Source organism: Oratosquilla oratoria, chromosome 11 (genome assembly GCF_046742065.1).
Source record: "Oratosquilla oratoria isolate Oo_2021 chromosome 11, ASM4674206v1, whole genome shotgun sequence".
Taxonomy (NCBI): Eukaryota; Metazoa; Arthropoda; class Malacostraca; order Stomatopoda; family Squillidae; genus Oratosquilla; species Oratosquilla oratoria.
Genome location: NC_134787.1, coordinates 1,914,674 through 1,937,089, shown reverse-complemented (window position 1 = coordinate 1,937,089; position 22,416 = coordinate 1,914,674). Strand labels below are relative to the sequence as shown.

Genomic DNA, 22,416 nt, shown 5'->3' with positions numbered 1-22,416 from the left:
CTCCCTTACAAGCACGATAGCTAAAATATGTGTAAAAGTCATCAAAAGTAGATGGACTAAACATATGGAAGAGAACAAAATACCGAATCCAAAACAATTCGGTTTTAGACAAGGAAGATTATGTGCCACAAATTGGATCTTTTATTCAAGATTAACCACTTCACTCCGGGCCAAAATCTCGTGGGCAGCATCAGCTGCCAGACGTACGATGTTGCGTCATAATACTCACATCATAAAAAATAGTCACCGCTTATATCGATCGTTCTCTCTTTCACCCGTGAATTTTGATAACCATAGAAAATGTGATGAAGCCAGTTTAGAGAGTATGTCAGTTACGCAGGGACAACTACAATAAATATAATCAAGACACCGATATGGCAGCCTCGCGTATCCACTTGCTCCCCATGCCGCCTACGTAGGCGGCACCGTATGGAAGGGGTTAATAGATATAATACAAAAAAGGGATGGATGAGCAGATTGTGCTTTCCTGGTTTTACAAAAGGCTCTGATAAAGTATCACACAAAATACTATTAAGAAAACTCAAAACAATGGGAGGTGTACATGGAAAATGATTTAACCTCTAACCTAACCCATCCTACTTTATCCTAACCTAACCAACCAAACCTATCATAACCTAGGTTAACCTAACAATCTAACCTAAACTACTCCAACCTAATCTACCCTGCCCTAATTTAACCAACCATAAAACATTACAACTCAACAACCTAATCTAACTTCTAAATATAATCTAACTGTTTATTAAGGGGGACATACCCACCCCTCTGGGATTGGCAGGGAGATGAGCATCATAGGCACAATCACCCCTTAGGTTCACTTTATCCACCTTTGCCTTAATTTTTTTGCTAGTCTTTCTTGACTCATTTTTCCATGTGAACAAACTATCCCAATTTTCTTATGTCAGTCCTATCTGTCACTCCCTTTCCCCCTACTCTTCTCACCTTCTCATTTCTCACTCAGTCCATCCTTGTAACCTCCATCTTGTTTCTCAAACAGTATTAATGTGGTTTAATTGATAAAAAATGAAAGGGACACATGTCAGCATAGCGATAAGGGGATGATTTGCCTTTCCCATGTTCAGATACCTTGCCTTGTAGGTAACAGCCTCTCAGAGAGTGAGAGATAGAAAGTGTTAAGTGTCTAGATTTTTCATTGCCATAGATCAGTATGTAGTTATATATATACATAGTTTTACACTCAACATTATATGAATAAGCTTTTAATGTTAATTGTTTTTCTTCTTTCAGGAGACTGAAGATTTGCTGAGGAGTGAAGTAAAATTTTATGATGAAGTTGCTGATAGTAAAGTTGGTGTAACTGGAGACACAGAAGTTTCAAGTGTATTATCAGCATACAAAAGTGAAGGGGACCCTGCTGAATATGAAGATGCTTACACAGGCTTGCAAAATTTTATTGAAAAAAGTCTGGATGCTTATAAGGTGCTTTGAAATAAGATATTGTTTATATATATACAGTACTACCTCTCATTAACGGACTAAAAGGGAGGTAACGGTGTCCATTGATGTGAATAATCTGTTGATTTGGAGTGGTTTTTGGGTGGCATAGTGATTGCACGCACTAAACAACAGAACCAAAAACACCGAAAACACAGCTAATTAATGTTCGTTAATGAGAGGTCTCACTGTATATATATATATATATGGTTTCTACCTACCTTAATCTGTTGTAAGGATTGAGTTATTAAGAGTTTGAGGTTGCAAGGATAGAATGAGAGGTGAGGTGAGGAGAGGTGGGGTGGGAATAGAGCTGGCAGATAATACTGATCAGAGAATATTGGGATGATTTGGGGAAAATTTTGAAAAGAGTGTGGAATGATGAGTTGAGTGAAATGAATTGAGAGGAAGACTGAAAATGTGATGGATGGATAGGGTAAGGAGACCCTTGGGTACAAAGGTGATGTCTATCAAACAGAGCAGGAAGAAGGAAAAAGATAGAGGTGTGAGTGGAGTGTGGTTGTGAATGGATTATAAATTTATGTGGCCTGAAGTGATTTCTTCTTGTTTACTCCTTGAATTCTTGAATGGATGATGCTTGGGGGTCAGGGGGTATCATGCAAGTTCTCAGGCAGTTGGACCCTGCTGTGGAGGTGCTTTGCCAATCTGCATTGCTTCTGACCTGAGCAAGGGACAGGGGACAATGATGAATTGCTGATAGATTGATTGATCACACCCAAATCTCTCTCATCCTTCACTTCTGTAATTATAACATTCCTCATTCTGTGTAGCAGTGATGGCCCATTCTTACACCCACTTCTAGTACCTTGCATTTCTTTGCAATAAAATCCATTTCCCACTCCTGACCCTATGCATATGACTCATCTAGAGCTTCTTGTACTAACCTATAGTCCTCTTTGCTTTTCACTCTCCTCATGCTCTTTTTATTATCACCAAATATATTAGTGTAACTGGTCAAATTATCCATCATATCATTAACATATACTAAGAACATTAGTGGCACTAACACTGATCCACCTGGGACTCCTCCAGTAACTTCCCTCTTTACAGACAACTTGTCCTTCACTAATGTCCTCATTAATTTGTTCCTCAGAACATCTAATCCATTCCAGCAAATTCCCTGTAAGACCTACATGTTCCACCTACCATAATGATTTATTATGGGGTACCTTATAATAAGCTTTCTAGATCTAGGTAAACTTAGTCCCCACCCAACAATCCTTCTCTTGTAGCGTATCAATTACTCATATTTGTGTGTGTTGAGGGTTTCCCATTAATTGGAACAATTGGTTCAGAGAAATTTGGAACAGTTGAAAAATTTGGACCACTGAAAGTACCCAATACTGGGGTATTGACTTGTTGATGATGTTGCACTTGTTTTGGTGATGGTATTTTCCCTTGTGTCCAACTGCTTCATGTGTGTATTTTTATTTTTATTATTATTTTTTTTTCCCAAGTCCATACAATTTAGTTTTTCCATCTAATTTGTTTTTCCCAATTTTCTTTGCCTTTTCTTTATTAGTTTTGTGATTTTTTTGTTTAATTGTAGTAGTTGAACTTTTTCTTGTTCTCTTAGGTTGTGGTTGCTTTTCAATTCATTCCCTCTTTCATTAATCACTTCAGTACAGTGATGCTTATGTAGGTGTCATGAGGTGGAAGTGGGTACACAAAGATGCTGGCATCAGCATCTTTATTATATATTTTTGTAGTTGTGCAGGAGTTACCCCCCCCCCTGGAATCTGTGAACTGGTTTGATCACCTTTTCTGTGTTTAAAACTTAGAGTAAAAGAGACTTTATATTTTGTAATGCAAGAAGTGTGATGAATCATACATATAGCAGCCAATGCTGCACACAAGAATTTGACTCAAACTGAAGTGGTTAAGGTGGCTATCTCTTGTGGGTAGATGGTGTTTAACTTTTTCCTGTAGCCTCCAGGAATGTCTCTCTTGCTTGCCTTCCAGATGACAGTTACTGTTTCATCCACTGCTCTATCTAGGGATGGTACTGGTCTATAACTTGTATATACATATATATATATATATATATATAATATATATATATATATATATATATATATATATATATATATATATTTACAAATGTTGTTGCACATTTGTAAATAATAATCACGAAGAACCCACAATCGGAATAAGAGGAAACTTTAGAAGAGTGTGTAACTTCTATATTTCGACTCTAGCTATTAGCCAAAATATAGAAGTTACACATTCTTCTAAAGTTTCCTTTAATTCCGACTGTGGGTTCGTTGTGATAATATATATATATATATAAATATATATATATATATATATATATATATATATATATATATATGTGTGTGTGTGTGGGTGTGTGTGTGTGTGTGTGTGTGTATGTATGTATGTATCCTAATACTCTTTCATCAACCCTATCTCCCAGCTCCCTTTCCACCCCTGTTCTCCTCCTCACCTCCTCATTTCTCACTCTATCTACTAGGCTAGATAGAGTGAGAAATGAGGAGGTGAGGAGGAGAACAGGGGTGGAAAGAGAGCTGGGAGACAGGGTTGATGAAAGAGTATTGGGATGGTTTGGACACATGGAAAGAATAAGTGAAGAAAGATGAGTAAAAGAAGGTGGAAGGAGTAAATATGAGGGGGCATCCTAGGATGAGATGGATGGATGGGGTGAAAGGGGCATTACAAAAGAGAGGAATGTCTGTGGAGGAAGGACGGGAGAGGACAGAAGATAGGGGTGAATGGAGAGGGGTTGTGTATAGATGATACTGTGATGCATGAGGGGGAGTGGCTGGGGGATGGGGGGTGAGGAAGTATGTATGAGAAAAAATTTGATGGAGCCCTAAGGGATTTCACCCCATCTCCTTTTCTGCATTGGGGGACGGAGAGGGGGGGGTCGCCAAATTTATGAAGCGGCCTTGCTGTGGATGTGCTGTGTCTTACGACACTGCTTCTGACCCAGGGCAGTGGACAGGATGCAGGGATGACCCATCATCCAGGAGGTGCCAAGATAAGAGGGAGGGGTGGAGGGGAGTGGAATATATAGGAAATGGAATGGGTGGGAGTGGTTTCTATGCCTTTCTTTTTGGCTATCCCCCATGTAGGAGGAAAAAGCCTTTGGTATATGTATGTATGTACTGTATGTCTCTTCTATCTTAAGCCTCACTACACTTTTTGTTACACCAACACTTTATGTATACCTGTTTTTGTTTCTTCTTTGGTACATATTTATTTGATCCCTCATTGTAATTTTCTTTTAATATGTTCCATTTCTCTTTCATCTTTGTTTCTTCATTAAAAAAAAAATCCCAGTTAACATTCTGAAAAAAATTCTAAGTTTTTCAAAATCTGTTTTGTTGTACATTAGTTTTCCTTTTCTATGTTTATCATTTATTCTCAAACCAATTTGTTCTTTTAGTTCAAACTCTATTAGTATGTGTTCACTCTTCCCAATTGGTGTCTTGTATTTCATTTTATCCACAATTTCAGGCTTTGATATCTAGTCTCGACGGTTCTTCATTGTTTCTATATCTGGTATTTTCCTTCACCCATTGAGTCAATGTGTATTCAGTGGTCATATCAAGTAGAATATTTCCCCAAAGTTCCTTTCTACTATTTACTGTCATTTTTTCCCAACATATTTCTTTTGAGTTAAAGTCACCCATAATTATTATGTTTCCTCCTTTTTTCAATAATTCAATTAATGCATTCTTTGTGTCTTCCAGTATTTTGGAATGATCACTATCTGTCTAAGCCTCTGTTTTGGGGGCACATATATTACTACAAATTTTCTACTTTCATATTTCTGTTTTCAACTTTAGTCATAATCAATTCCACATTATTTTTTCTTTCTGTTATCTTTGTCACATTAACACTTTTCTTTGTCAAAAATATGACTCCTCCACTCTGTTCTATTTTTCGCCCAATGGTTGTATAGACCCTGTCCCACAGTATTTAATGGTAGTGGACCTTTTAATTTTATCTTCACAGTTCCCATTATGTTTGGTTTCTCTATTAATAGATAGTCGTTTAATTTGTTTAGTCCTGAAATCATACCGTCTATGTATATTTGTGTGTGTGTGTGTGTATTTACCTAGCTGTATTCTATGGGAAGAGAGCTATGCTCGTAGTGACCCACTTTTGTATCTTTCAACATCCAGTTTGATCTTAAATTCTTGTATAGTTTTTGCACTTGCTGTTTCCTCATTCAATTTGTTCCAGATATCTATCACTGTGTGGGAAGCTGTTCTTTTTCAGATCTCTTCTATAACTATCCTTTTTAATTTTTTTTTTTTCATGTCCTCTTGTTTTTCTTTTATCCCACTTTAGTAAATAATCTCCTTTTCATAATTCTGTAGATGGTTAGTAGATCTCCTCTTTCTCTTCTTTGTTCCAGGGTTGGTAGTTCAAGTTTGGACAATCTTTGTTTGTATGTCAATTTGGAGAGCGTTGGTGCCACCTTTGTTGTTGCTCTTTGAATTCTTTCTGATTTTTTTTATGTTATTTTTAGTACTGGGTGTCCATAGTATCACAGCGTACTCCAATCTTGGTTTTATCAATGTAACTAATATTTTCTTTACCATTTCTTCATCCAAGTATTCAAAGGCCATTTTCACTGAAAAATTCTCCGACTATTCCGTTGATATGTTTGTATGGTGCTGTGTCATTGCTGATAGTTACTCCTAGGTCCCTTTCCGAGTTGACTTTTTTAACTTCCTTTGTAACAATTTCATATTGTCCCGATATTCTATTTTTTTTTTTCCAAATTCCATCATACCACATTTCTTGATGTTGAAATTCACTTCACACTTTTGAGAAGTATGGTAGGAGTTACAAGGTTGGGTAGAGTGAGAAGTGAGAAAAAGAGCAGGAGTGGACAGGGAATTGGCAGATAGGGTCAATGAAAGAGTATTGGGATGGTTTGGGCACATGGAAAGAACTTGAAGGGACAACTGAGGATGAGATGGATGGATAGGGTGAAAGGAGGCAAAGAGGATAGTGGATGTTAAATAGGGTAGGAGTGTGAGAGAGAATTTTTAAAGTAATAAAAAATGTTTTAGAAAGAAATTAAGAGAGGAAGAGGGGGAAAATCAAGTAGAGAAGAAAAGGTAGAAGGTGCAAATGGAGAGATGATAATGGAAGAGGCAGCTGTAAGAGGAAGATGGGCAAAGTATTTTAGGGAGTTGCTAAATGTGGAAGGATAGGGAGGGAAAGGTAGTTGCAGTGGGAAGTGCTTAGAAAATGACAGTAATGAGTGAGGAAAATGGAGGAGAAATAAATAAAGATGAGATGAAGCAGTTGTTAAGATAATGAGAGCAGGTAAGACACCTGGGTTGGATGGGTGTCAAGCAGAATGTCCAAAAAAATAAGGTATAGTGATGGTGGACTGGCTGGTGAGGTTATTTAATGTTTAAGAAAGGGTAGAGTGCCAGAGGACTGGAGGAGTGTCCCTACAGGGGAAAGGGGGACAAATGTGAATGTAGTAGTTTCAGAAGGATCATTATATAGTGTGTAGTTGGGAAAGCTTATGGGAGGGTCTTAATTGAGAGGATTAGGAGAGGAATAGAGGGAGTAATTGGTGAGGAACAGTGTGGGTTTAGGACAAGTAAGGGTTGACTGGATCAAATTTTTGTGGTAAGACAAATATGTGAGAAAGCAGTAAGAAAAGGTAAGGATGTCTTTTGGGGCTTTATGAATCTGGAAAAGGGTTGTGATATGGTAGAGAGGAAGGCACTGTGAGAGGTATTGCAAATATATGGGATATGAGGAAAACTGGTAAGAGCATTCAAGAATTTTTACGAGAGTAGTAGAGCCTGTGTTAGAATTAGGCCATTGATAGTTGCCTGATAATGGTGGTCCTCCAAGATAGATATCTGAAATCTGACAATGGATAATTGCTTTCCTCATCATCATCAGCTGGTGACAAAGAAAGAGACCTGTATTGATGCACCACAGACACCAATCCAAGTTTCTTCCTATAGAAATATGTGTCAGGGCCCTGTGGTTGTTGTTACCATGGGGCTATTAGTTTCCAGTCGGTGAAACTCAAGGAAACTGCTATTATTATTATTATTGATATTATAATGAAAGTAGGTTGCTGTATGTAGATATAGTACTTATTATGAATTAATATTAGTGTATTGGGTACAAATGAATGTTTTATTTTTCCAGCATGAGGTATCCTTAGTCTTGTATCCAGTCTTTGTTCACATGTACTTGGAATTGGTTTACAATGGACATGAAGAAGCCTCCAAATCATTCATGCTCAAATTTGGGCCTTTACAAGAAAATTTCTATCAAGAAGATGTGCATAAGCTTTCACTAGTCAAAACTGAAGAGCACATGAAGGGATATCAAATCATGGATAATTTCAGGTGAGATGCTCATGTTTTATTACCATGTGTGACATAGGTTGATATTAGATTTTAATAAAAAATTAGATGTCATTGTGCCCTTTATTGGTAGTCGGAAGTGCGTATGTCTCTTATCTTCATAGGCATGGCTTCAAGTCCCACACTTCTGTCCATTATCCAGCAGTGAGTGTTACTTTCCCCATCAGTCCAAGCATTCAGGGCTGAGGTGATGGCTTTGGCCACAATTACATGCCTCTTAGCATGTGCTCCTCACATGTACAACCACTCCTCGTTTAACGACGACAATTGGGACCAGCGCGCCGCCGTTAACCGAATTGGTCGTTAAGCGAAAGTGTATACATATACGTACATGTACTGTATGTACAATGTCCAGCAATACATGTATCTTTATTTTCGTGTATTTTCCCTCTTTTATACAGTACATTAAAGCTTTATTTACTGTTTATTTACCGTGGTTAGGTTCCTGAAATTACCGTATATGACCAAATCCGCGTATGCTGACATTCCATATTAAATACCGGGGTATTTTTTTAGTTTCGACCATGGGCGCAATATAGCAATAGAAAATTAATTATTAATTTTGTAAATTAAAATGTATCAACATAATATGCAATTTTGTGGGCGGAAATGAAAGTAAAAAATACCTTGCTACAAGCAAATATGCTAATGAACGAAGTCGGTAGCATAGGATCGGGACGCCATCTTGTCGTCTGTCAATTGACGGCCTCGGTACTTCCGACTATATTTTCTTGAAGGAATGTTATGGAGCGGAGATACATGCATTCCTTCAAGCTGCAAGAACTTTGTATACCCTGCAAACTGAGAGAGTGGTTGAAAAGCCCGCCAACGTCTCTCACGACGACGACAACGAGGACGAGCCGGATGACATTTAATTTGCAGGTAATGATTTATTAAACACAGGTTAGGTTAGTTTAGTTTAGGTTAGACGAATCTATCATCCTTTCATTTCTTCGACGTCGGCATCTATCATAACAAACATGGTGTACCATTCGTCCGACATGACTTTGTTACTTACGAAATCTGTTTTACACCTTTTTTGTTTTTTTTATTTATGCTCACAAAATTGCATATTATGTTGATACATTATAATTTACAAAATTAATCATTAATTTTCTATTGCTATATTGCGCCCATGGTTGAAACTAAAAATTTACCAATACCGGTACATACTGTACCCCAGGTAGTTTTTGCAGCTTGCAGGATGGTAATGTAGACCTAAGCTTCAGATCATTTTACCTCATAGCTAATAGCCACCGAACAAGTTCATTTATAACATCATACAAATTTGCCTCAGCCAACTTATTGTACACGACGTCGTAACTTTGGGAGATTTACGTTAAACGAATATTGGTCTGTCATAAAGCCCGTCGTTACTCCGCGTTGTCGTTAACCGAGTAGGTCATTAAACGAGGAGTAGTTGTACATAAGCAAAACAGGAGAAAAATTTGGAAGTACTGAGAAAAGACAACATATCACCCGATAGATGTTTCAGCAGAATTGTGGAAGACACATATAGACTGCTACAGAACATTAAGGTGGCTTTTTATTATAAGGATAAAGAGATGATGAAAAACCTAAAAGAAACCAAAGTAGTTTCCAGTCTGGTAGATAAAATAAACAAAGATAGACTGAAAACATTGGATCTGCCAACACTGAATGATTGAAAAGAAAGAAGTGATACAATGAAGTGATACAATGACAGAAGAGATCTCTTGATTTGGCATGGGAGGGTTTGAAGAGATCATGAGAACATGTTTTTCATACAGATGAATAAATACCTGGAATAGTTTAGAAGTTGACATCTGGAACATGAATTCATTAATATGAAGCTCAGTATGATAAATTGCAGAGTAAGACACAGGACCCCACAAGCATTGCTCCTTTCCTGTATATTAAAATTAGGTAAATACAATTCAGTATATGCAAGGGGGAGCAACAGTTTTAAAGGTCATTGTTCAAGCATAAAACTAATGGTTCTCTCTGGGAAAAAGTCTGGGAGCAATTCATTTGATACATCCTAGACTACATCTTCACAGCATGGTTCCCAACAACCATCAAGATGAAAATACAAGCTATTTACAAATATTATAGAATGGGGCACTGAGAGTAATAATGGGATGCACCACGCCCCACCCCAATAAGACACATGCATACAGAAACCAAAATACTCCCCATATAATTAATGACAGAAACACAATATTACACTAGAACCCTTAACATTACACATCCATCACACTACATCTCACAAGCACCACTAGTAGCAAGAAAAAAGAAAAAGAAAATATATATATATATATATATATATATATATATATATATAATAAGAAATTTCAGTTAGAAATTAAAAATAGATTCAAAGCTCTAAGATCCAATGATGACACCATTGAAGATATGAATTTCAATTTAGTGAATATCATTAGGGATTTGGCAGAGAAAGTAGGAAGTACAAAAAGTATTAAAGAAAACAAATACTCTAACGCTACAAATGACCTAATTAAAAGAAGAAGGACCATGCAGATTAAAGCAGGAAAGACGAAATAGAAAGAACAGAACTAAACAAGCTTATCAACAAAAGGCAAAGACAAGAGAAAAGAAAGAGAAACATGGATGAAATAGAGGAAACTATTCGGAAAGGTAAAAGTATTGAAGGGACTGAGTGTAGACATGCTTCAGGAAGCCAGCAAATGATATGTTTGAAAGATTGAAATGGAAAAATCATTAACTGCAGAGACAGAATGGTATAAAGTGTAGAAGAATTCTATCAAGAGCTTTACTCGTCGAAGACCGTAGTGGAGTCAGTAATTCATCTGTAGACATTAGTAGTGTACCGGAGATTACAAAGGAAGTTGAATTTGCTCTAAAAAATATGAAACGAGGAAAAGCACAAGGGGAAGAGGGTATATTGATAGATCTGTTGAAAGATGCAGGGAAAGAAGTTCATATTAAGTTAGCTCAGTGCTTACACCAAGAAAGTATTCCTGAATCATGGTGTAATGCTATAGTTATTTTGCTTCATAAAAAATGAGACCTTAACCCCTTCCATACGGTGCCGCCTACGTAGGCGTCATGAGGAGCAAGTGGATTCGCGACGCTGCCATATCGGCGTCTTGATTACATTTATTGTAGTCGCCCCTGTGTTTTTACATTCTCCCAAATGTGCCTTGAATCCCATTCTCTGTGGTTTTCAAAATTCGCGGGTGAAAGAGAGAACGATCGATATAAGCGGTGACTATATTTTATGATGCGAGTATTATTACGATACCTCGTACGGCTGGCATTGGCTGCTGCCCGCGAGATTTAAGTCCGGAGTGAAGTGGTTAAGGACCTTAGTAACTATCAAGCAATTAGCGTGATATCAAATGTATATAGAATATTCTCCAAGATCCTTACAAATAGACCAAGTCAAGTTTTAGATGGAAACCAACCAAGAGAACAGGCAGGATTTAGTAGCGGATATTTGACTCTAGACCATTTGCAGGTGATGAACCAACTAATCAAGAAAACGACAGAATACAATATACTTCTTTGTTTAGCTTTTGTAGATTATGAGAAGGCCTTTGACTTGTTAGAACAAATAGCAGTACTAAACTCACTACACAAGCAGGGTACAAACAGATTGTAAGGGTTTTAGAAAAAAATTATGCAAAAGGTACCACTATAATTCGACGGCATAAGGAAAAGATTAAGATTGAGAAAGGAGTACAGCATGGCAATACCATTTCACCCAAATTATTTACAGCTTGTTTGGAAGATTTTCAGAAGGTTGAGTTGGGAAGAGAAAGGTTTGAAGATTAATGATGAATATTTGAACCACCTAAGATTTACAGATGACAATATTCTTATTTCAGAAAGAGCAGAAGACATGAAAGATTATAATGTATCAACGTAATAGGCAATTTTGTGAGTGAAATTAAAAAAACAAAAAGGTGCTAAAACAGATTTTGTAAGTAACGAAGTCATGTCGGACGAATGGTATGCCATGTTTGTTATGATAGATGCCGACGTCGAAGAAATGAAAGGATGATAAATTCATCTAACCTAAACTAAACTAAACTAACCTAACCTGTGTTTGATAAATCATTACCTGCAAATTAAATGTCATCCGGCTCGTCCTCGTTGTCGTCGTCGTGAGAGACGTTGGCGGGCTTTTCAACCACTCTCTCAGCTTGCAGGATATACAAAGTTCTTGCAGCTTGAAGGAATCTATGTATCTCCGCTCCATAACATTCCTTCAAGAAAATATACCTGGCGAGGTACTGTCGGAAGTACCGAGGCCGTCAATTGACAGACAAGATGGCGTCCCGATCCTATGCTACTGACTTCGTTCATTAGCATACAGTATTTGCACGTAGCAAGGTATTTTTTATTTTCATTTCCGCCCACAAAATTGCATATTACATTGATACATTTTAATTTACAAAATTAATAATTAATTTTCTATTGCTATATTGCGCCCATGGTCGAAACTAAAAAAACACCCCGGTATTTAATATGGAATGTCAGCATACGCGGATTTAGTCATACATGGTAATTTCAGGAACCTAACCACCGCGTTATTTAAGGGCTTTCTTTACTATCAAAACAGTAAATAAAGCTTTAATGTACTGTATAAAAGAGAGGGAAAATACACGAAAATAAAGATACATGTATTGCTGGACATTGTACATACAGTACATGTACACTTTCGCTTAACGACCAATTTGGTTAACGGCGGCGACGCTGGTCCCAATTGTCTTTGTTAAACGAGGAGTGGTTGTAATGGGTTTGCTTCCCAAGGAATATTTCAACGATGATCTTTTGTAGTTTTTGTTCATTTCCAGTATTTTGCATATTTTGGTATTTAAATTCATTTCCCATTTGTAACTCCATGTGAATATGGTGTTTAGATCTTTTTGGAACAGTCCACAGTCCACATTTTTCACTTTTCTCACAATGTTTTTATCATCTGCAAACATGTTGGCATAACTTGTTGCACCTTCCCTCATGTCATTAACATGCAGAAGAAATATTTTAGGTGCTTAGTCCTTGTGGAACCTTAGTAAATCTATCAATTTATGTTTTCTGAACCTGATTTGTGGTTATTTCTTGTTCAAGCTTTTGCTGTAGAACTTTGACTCATGGGAAGAAAGGAACATTCTCTTTTGTTTCAAGTCAATTGTGAATTCTCTTACCTCCATTGTTAAGTTATTGTGAGCTTGGAATCTATCCCTATCTTTTATATTGGCCTCAGTATCATCCTGATCAATTTCCCTAATTTATGTAGTATTTTACAGGAAGGGGAGCTATGCTCAAGGTGTCCCGCCCTTGTATCTCGCAGTGTCTAGTTGCTCTTCAATTCATGTATGGTTTTTGCACACGCTATTGTTTCGTCCAATTTGTTCCAAGTGTCTACCACTTTGTGTGGAAAACTTTTTTTCTTCAGCTCACTTCTTTAATTATCCTTTTTGAGTTTCTTTCCATGTCCTCTTGTGTTTCTCTTGTCCCAATTTAGTAAGTTCTCTCTGTCAAGTATTTCTGTGCCTTTCATGATTCTATAGATGTCAGTAGGTCCCCTCTCTCTTCTTTGTTCCAAAGTCAGTAACTTCATTTTAGCCAGTCTCTCTTCATATAACAAGTTTGAAAGTGCTAGGGCCATTTTAGTGGTTGCTCTCTGGATTCTTTCAATATTCTTTATATTCTTTTTGGTACTGGGTGACCATAATGTCGCAGCATACTCCATCTAGACCTTATTAATGTGACTAATATTTTTTTAATAATTTCTTCATCCAATTAGGTAAACGCCACTTATTGATCTTAGCAAGTTATAGGATTCTCCAACAATTTTGTTTATTTGATTATCAGAGGACAAATCATTTGAGGTAATTACTCCCAGGTCTTTTTCAGATCCCACTTTCTTTACCTCCTTAGTTCCAATTTTATATTGTCTTGATATTCTGTTTTTACTTTTTCTGAACTCCATTATGCTACATTTCTTAATGTTGAAGTCCACTTCCCACTTCTGACTCCATTTTCAAACCTTATTCAGGTCTGTTTGTAGTGATTTGCAGTCCATTTCATTTTTCACTCTCCTCAACAATTTAGCATCGTCTGCAAAGAAGCTCGTGTAACATTCCACATCATCATCCATGTCATTCACATAAATAGTGAACATTATTGGACTCCACTAATCACCTCCTTCCAACCTGAATACTTTTCTCTGAGTACTACTCTCATTTTTCTACCATGAGAGTAGTACTAGTACATACATATACCAAGGCTTTTTCCCCCTTACAAGGGAGGTAGCCAAAAAAGAAAAGGCATAAAATCATTCCCACCCATTCCATCCCTGAATACACTCCACACCCCTCCACCCTCCCTCTCATCTTAGCACCTCCCGGATGACGGGTCATCCCTGCACCTTGTCCACTGCCCTGGGTCAGAAGCAGTGTTGCAAGACACAGCACATCCACAGCAAGGCCGCTTCATTAAATCGGTGACCCCCCCCTCTCCGTCCCCCCATGTAAAAGAAGAAGACGGGGAGAAATCCCTTCGGGCTGCATCAAATTTTGCTCACACACCTCACCCCCCATCCCCCCGCCCATTCCACCTCATGCATCACATCATCCATATACAACCATTCTCCATTCACCCCTGTCTTCTGTCCTCTCCCGTCCTTCCTCAACAAACATTCCCCTCTTCCCCAAAGCCCCCTTCACCCCATCCATCCACCTCATCCTAGGATGTCCATGAGAGTAGTACTCAGAGAAAAGTAGTCAGGTTGGAAGGAGGTGATTAGTGGAGTCCCACAAGTATGTGTGTATGTGTGTGTTTTGTGTGACTATCTTTGTTTATCCGTCTCTGTCAGTCTGAATATATGTTTAACCCTAACAAACCACATGTCTTTGCCAATTTCATACTAACTTATGCATAACAGATCTGAGGCTTTTCTGGATAAATTCTGTGTAAGGGGCATTGGTTTTAGCACCAGATCCCTGACCCATCATGAACAATTACATCAGATACTCACTGTAGTTACATGAATTAGCAGTAGTGTTGTATGAATTTGCAGTGGACTGAATATTCCTATGGATTTGCAGTGCACTGAATATTGGAAGTTAATGTTAGATGTGTAGACATATGAGTTATTAATGTATTTCTTTCTTTTATTTCAAGGGCCAGTCAATTTACAGTTCGCATATCAAGGGATACTTATTCACATTTGAAGCGTTATTTATCTGAGAGAGGAGGTGGACCAGTCCAAAGAATCATACAGGATCGTCTATACTTAGATGTTTATGAAGGTGTACCCCGATGCAGGACACAGGTGTTAGCCACAGCAGGAGCTCTTGAAGGAGAAGCAACACGACAAAGTATGTTGAATGCTTGTATTGTGAAATGTAATGACTGTTTAATGATAAAGTTATCCCTGTCATACTGCTATATATATGTAGATATGTTACAGAGGGAAACAATATTGGTAGTTAAGATTTTGAAATTTGATAGTGGTCAGTTGCAAGATTGTAAAACTACAATGAATTAGCTCCAGGTTTGCAAATGTTTCTAGTTTGATCAAATCAGCTCCAGAACAAGTGCCTAAATAAGCATAAAACCTGGCAAGGATTATAGATGATTTCTTCATTACCAATTTCTTTTTTCTTAACTTCTTCAATACGAGTCAAATTATCATGTGCAGCATTGAATGCCTAATGTACGATGTATTACACTACTTGCATTATATTATATTGTTACGGACGCATGGACATTAACTCACCTTTTTCTATTGCACGTAGGTGTGATCATTTATGTCACGAGTGATGAACATAAGATCACGCATACAATTGTCCAGGTCAGGGAAAGGCAAGAGTGTCACTTTCTTCACTTTATTCTAACTAACGGATATGAGGATTTTACATGTGTGTTCAACACCAGTACTAGGCTTACTCTGCTGCTATGCGAGGTATGGTGGGTGATGCTGGGACCCCCCCCTTGGGGTCCCCCCACGCATACCCTCGCTACAATACCCCTTGCTATGCTTTCTCTCTCCGATATCACGCATCACTCACACGACCATACCAACCATCCAGGCACACTATGCAACATTCATTCATGCTCTTTCGCCACATTATCCCCCTCTACAAAGCTTGACAACCCATCAGCTTTCACCTACAAACTTACAAAAGAACTTAAAACAAAACATTCTGTATAAAAAAAAAAAAAATAAAGCATCACTTCTTCAATTGGAAAACATTACATATACTAAGAACACTTAAACACATCCAATGACATATCCAAATAACAAATAACATCAAATGGCATATCCTAACACATTAATAACATCAAATGTCAATCACATAGTCCGTTAACCACGCAGGTAGCTTCCTATTTCTGGGAAGTCAACCAGGTCTCTGATCTCTCTCTACTTCATCTTCACTTTCTTTCTCTGAGTCTTCATGTGCTACACCTTCGTCACTTTCAGTGTCACTATCACTTTCACATTCACGTTCAACGCCAGGACTATGATCACCATCATCACAACTACTACTACCACTGTCACTGTCTCTCAAATCTACATCACGTTCACCCCAGGTAAATTCTCCCTCGCCTGGGTGTTTTCATAACTGATCGACATGCACTACTTTACTCGCCCGTTTTCTGCCAGGCATTTCTAGGTGGTAATTCACTGCAGATATTACTTCCATCACTTTATATGGTCCTTCCCAGTCAGATTGGAGTTTCGGTGACTTGCCAGGCTTTCTCTGTGGATTATGCAGCCAGGCTGATGCTCTGCATTTCTGGCGCGACCTTGGTACTGCCTCCACATAGCCTGACCTGACACTCGCAGATGCTGCCTCGCCAAGCGGGAAGCCTCCTCCAGGCTCCGCTGCATCGTCATCACGTAATCATTATAGGTACGTGGAAGTTCTGCTCCTGGTGGTCGACCAGTAGAGAGGTTGACTGGCAGACGAATTTCCCTGCCAAACATTAACTTGGCTGGCGTGAATCCCGTGGCCTCATGCTCAGCTGAACGATAGGCCATGAGCACGTACGGAACCCACAAGTCCCAATCGCGCTGGTCCTCCTGACACTACTTGGCCAGCTGCTGGAGAATCATCGCGTTAAACCTCTCCACCATACCATCGCTCTGGGGCCTCAGGGGAGAAGTATGAGTCTTATTGATGCCAAGCAGACTGCAGCATTCCTTAAAGACCCGCGACTCAAACTCTCGTCCTTGGTCTGAGTGCAGTTCCCCTGGGACTCCATAGCGCACGAACACCTCCTCCACGAGGAACTGAGCTACAGTCTCTGCCTCATGGTTAGGTAGAGCACAGACTTCCGGCCACTTCGTGAAGTAGTCCATTACCGCGCACAAGTACTTGTGCATGGAAAAGGGCCGGCTATATCCACAGCAAGGCGTTCCATCAACGCCCCGGTGTGATATAACTGCAGTGAGGCACGAGTCTTGTGGGCGGGGCCTCTCTTTGTGGCGCACACACGGCAAGTCTTGCACCACTCCTGCACATCTCATCGCAGGCCCACCCAGTAGACTCGCTGCCTCAACTTTTCGAGAGTGTGTTTCACTCCCAGGTGGCCACTGGTATTCCCTTCGTGCATCTCTTTCAGCAGCTCCTGTCGCCGAGAGCATGGCACTACTACCAACCAGCTTACCTCTCCTGTTCGTGCGTGCGTCCAACGCCGGTGTAGGATTTCCCCTCGCAGACTCAGTGCCTCCCACTGGTCAACAAGGCCCTTGGTAGCAGGACTCTCGGGTGATACTGTCTCTTTATGGGAGGCCTTTCACTGCTGGCCTCTAACCACCCAATCACCAGAGACAGGTCAGAATCCTCTCGTTGGTCCCTCTTCCACTTCTCGTCTGCCTCGGTGGTGCTGTGAGCAATGGTTACTTTCCGCACAGCCACCTCAGGTTCCCGCCATGAGCAATGCACACACTCGGGTGGGCAGGGACGGCGACTTAGGCTGTCGGCGTTGTTATGCACCCGGCCAGGTCGGTGCTCGATCTCATAGTTGTACTACTCCAGTTTTCCAATCCACCTGGCCAGCTGTCCTTCCGGTTCCTTCATCGTCTTCAACCATCTCAGGGCGGCATGATCCGTATGAATGGTGAAGCGCATGCCATACAGATAGTGATGGAAGTGGGCGAGTGCTTTCATCACCGCTCGCTTCAGTGCCACGAAAGTTTGCTGGCACTCCTCGCTCCACTCGAAAGCTGCTCCCTTCCTTGTCAGATGGTGCAGTGGGGCGGTGATAGTGGCGAACCCTGCCACAAACCTCCGGTAGTATGTGCACAAGCCCAGGAAACTGCGCAGCTCCAAGACACTCTGAGGGACTGGCCATCCTTCCACAGCGGTGACCTTGAGTGAGTCCGTCCTCACACCTTCCCTTCCGACGACATGTCCCAAGAACGGCACTTCTGACTTGAATAGAGTGCACTTCTTTGGATTCAGCTTCAGGCCAGCCTTCCTCATGCGGCTGAACACTTCTGTGAGCCTAGCCAGCTCCTCCTCGAAGCTGTTTCCAAACACCAGCACGTCGTCTAGGTAGACGACTGCTGCCTTCCATTGCATACCGTCGAGTACACGTTCCATGAGACGCTCAAAGACTCCAGGGGCGTTCATGAGGCCAAAGGGCATCACGTTCCAGTGCCACAGGCCTTGCCCAATCGAGAATGCTGTCTTCTTTTTATCCTCAGGCGCCATCTCGACTTGATGATAGCCTGACTTCAAATCCAGCGTGGAGAACCACTGGACCCCACTGAGAGTGTCTAATGTCTCGTCGATGCGGGGGAGAGGATAAGCATCAGGGACAGTGACGGCGTTCAGCACCCAGTAATCTATGCAGAATCTCCGGCTTCCGTCCTTCTTCGTCACTAGGACTACCGGTGAGCTCCACGGGCTGTCTGACCGCTCAATCACTCCCGTTGCTGCCAACTCTCGGATAAGCTTCTCCATTTCTTCTCTCTTTGCTGGTGGGACCCGACGAGGCACCTGCTTGATGGGAGGACTATCTCTGGTATAGATGCTGTGCTGAACCAATGATGTGCGACCCAAGTCCATGTCTCCACTGCTGAACACGTCACGGTAATGTGCAAGTAATGCCTTCACTCTACTCGCCTGCTCAGCTGTCAGCTGCGTGATACTCCTCTCCGCCAAGTCTTCCAAGTACTCAGGCAGGCCCTCTGGTACGTCCTTTTGTTTCTTCTCCTCCTTCGGTGACTCCATCTTGCTGTTAGCGGTGGCGATAGTGGTGGATGCGGTGCGGTGCAAGGTCGTAGTAGCAGAGGTGCGGGCCACTCCTCCTTTCCGTGCTTTACCTTGGCTGGGTGACTTGATGGCCTGAGATCTCTGCCCTCTGGGTTCCCTTACCTCATCCTTCGTGGCGAGCTTTCCATTAGGATTCAAAGGCACTTCATAGCCTCTCACTGACATCCTACCCTCCTGGAGATCAACACACGCCCCCACGCGATTAAGGAAATCCAACCCCAACAGGCATTCATCTTCCATCTCCGCCACAAGCACAGGCAGGCGTTCAGTCACCCTGCCTACAGCCAGATTCACCCACACCGGTCCCTTCACCAGTACACAGTCTCCTGTAACACCACACAGTTGCTGACCCACGCACTTCACACCATGTTCCGGTAGGACTCCCTCTCGTACGAAGGTCCTCTCTGCCCCTGTATCCACTACCATCTCCACTTGGCGTCCATTGATACTCCCTGCCACCTTGATGGCGATGGACGCCGCCACCTGACGACCCCTTAGATGGCTTGGGGCGCCCTAATGCTCTGCTGGGAAGGTGCCCTGGCCCCCAGCTGCTTCAAGTTTCCCGCTGACGGCGTCACCCCCTTGGGCTGGTGGCACTCAGGGGAACTGTGTCCTCATATTCCACAATTCCAGCAGCAGGGCTTGAACACCAGTCGCATTCCCTCCTCTTGCAGTCGTGCTTTTTGTGACCTACCTGACCACAGTTGAAGCACGATCCTTTGAAAGGCTTGGAGCTCACCTTCCCACCAGGTTGAGATGTCTTGCCACTTACCTGCGCACGCCTGGCCAAAGCACGGCTCGGGCGACGCTTCCACACGTCGCTGGGAGGGGGAGCAGCAGGGCTGACGCTCATGAGAAAGGCTTCAAACTCCGCTGCCCTTGCCAAAGCCTCTCTCACGTTCTTGGGCGCAGCCTGCTTCACGTGTATTTGTAACTGCCTATCGTGAAGAGCGTCCACGAAGCACGAAGCAGTCCTTAGCCAACATATCCACGGTGTCCTCCGTGGCCATGGGGTAAGCGCCCCTCACTAGCGCTTCCACATCCTGCGCTAGTAAGGGAAGGGCCTTGTCCTTCCCTTGCCTCCTTGTCTTTAGTTGAGCCCGGAATACCTCCGGTTGCCGCCTCCTGCCGAAGCGACGCCGGAGAGCCCCAGCTACACTGTCGTAACATCGCAGTTGCGCGGGGGTTAAGTGCTCCAGCACTTCCAACGCCTGCCCTTTCAGCACACTCACCAGCTGAAAGGCCTTCTCTTCCTGTGACCAACTATGACAAGCTGCAACCACATTGTACTGTGCCTGGTACGCGTCCCAAGACATCTTCCTGTCATATTCAATCACCTTCCTCTCTTTCTCGTACTGCGTGACCTCACCACCTCCACAGGCCCCCCCAGGGTTGCAGTTCAACTGAACAACTCCCCAGACATCTCCCTGTGAGGTCGTCCCCTGGGTTCACGTGGCAATAATCGCCCCTCGGCTGTAGAGATGCCGGTGGCGGCGAGAGGCTACGAGGAGGTGAGGGTGGTGGGGTGATTGTGCTCACCGCTATGCAATTCTCAGCAAAATTGCACCATGTCACGGTATCGAGATTCGCTGCAATCTCCCCATTCTCCTGTCTCACCAAAACCGCCTCCAGTGTCAATACCCTGTCAAGACACGTTTGCATGTGCTCATGGTACCTCTCTTCTATTGCTTTCATCTCTTTAACCTCTTCTTTCACTGCCACCACCTCCTCCTTAACCTCTTCCTTCATTGCCACTACCTCTTCCTTAACCTCCTCTTTCACACGGTGGTACACGTCGTCAGTATACTGGTTAGCACGTGTTTCTAACGATCCCATGTTCTCCCCCATAATAGCTCTCAGTTCCTCTTTCACTTCAGTCATGACCTGTTTTTGTTTATCCATTTGGATCGCAAGCATATCTGCCATGACCTGTTGTTGCTGTTTCAACATCTCGGCCACTGAGCGTTGTGCCAAGAGCAACACTGACTGAGGAGATACATGTTCTGTAGCCTCTCGGTGCAACACCGTGTCATCCTCACATTCACCCGACGCCATGACACTCAACTCCTGCTTTCCTTCAATTTCTCTGTCTTTACCATCACCGGTGACATCTATGATCACTTGAGTCACTTATCACTTTAATATTGAATCACTTATCACTTCGATATCAAGTCACTTATCACTTCAATCTGAATCCGCTTCTGGCGCCATTTGTTACGGACGCATGGGCATTAACTCACCTTTTTCTATTGCACGTAGGTGTGATTATTTATGTCACGAGTGATGAACATAAGATCACACATACAATTGTCCGGGTCAGGGAAAGGTAGGAGTGTCACTTTCTTCACTTTATTCTACCTAACGAATATGAGGATTTTACACGTGTGTTCAATGCCAGTACTAGGCTTACTCTGCTGCTATGCGAGGTATGGCGGGCGACGCCGGGACCCCCCCTTGGGGTCCCCCCATGCATACCCTCGCTACAATACCCCTTGCTATGCTTTCTCTCTCCGATATCACGCATCACTCACATGACCATACCAACCATCCAGGCACACTATGCAACATTCATTCATGGTCTTTCGCCACAATATAAAGTCACTGTTGTATTACTCATTCTTTTTCATTCTGAGTAATAATAAACACAGAAAACTTGATCAAACCAGTTCATAGAATTCAGGGGTCACTCATCTAAATAAAATAAATAGATAATAATAACTAAATAAATAATAATAAATAAGATATATTAAAAAAAATGGCAGGCATTACAGCATATTTCTTAGGTGCTTATCTAAATGAATTTTAAAACTTCGAACTGTACTACATTGCACTGCCTCTGCAGGAAGTTTACTTCATTCATTTACTACATGGTTGGTGAATTTGTTTCTACCCACTTCCAAATTAAATCTACTTCCTGACTGAGACCATTATTTTTGCCTGATTCACATTCAGTTAGAATTTTGTCACTTGATGTTGTTTATTTCCTTTAGAATTTTGAAGACCTGTATCAAGTCACCTCTGAGCCGATGCCTTTTTAAGGAAAATAGATTCATATATTCTAGTAGATTTTCATATGATTTGTTTGTGATATTTGGAATCAGTTTTGTGGCATGCCATTGTACTTTTTCCAATCTGTCAGTGTTCTTAACCTCTTCAATACGATGAAACTTACGTAGGTGTCATGAGGCACAAGTGGGTATATGAGGATGCCGGTGTCAGCATCTTGATTGTATTTATTTTGTAGTTGTACATGAGTTACCCCTGAATTCTGTGAATTG

General features: G+C 41.4%; 1 protein-coding gene across 1 annotated transcript in view; it reads left to right on the top strand.

Moving 5' to 3' along the window:
* The window catches only part of LOC143029546 (transcription initiation factor TFIID subunit 5-like), a 76,955-nt gene that overhangs the window by 7,344 nt on the left and 47,195 nt on the right, over window positions 1–22,416 (top strand). The window contains exons 2-4 of the mRNA XM_076192206.1: window positions 1,267–1,458; window positions 7,657–7,859; window positions 15,033–15,229. Of these exons, the coding sequence (XP_076048321.1) occupies window positions 1,267–1,458; window positions 7,657–7,859; window positions 15,033–15,229 (592 nt within the window). The remainder of the gene's footprint in view (window positions 1–1,266; window positions 1,459–7,656; window positions 7,860–15,032; window positions 15,230–22,416) is intronic.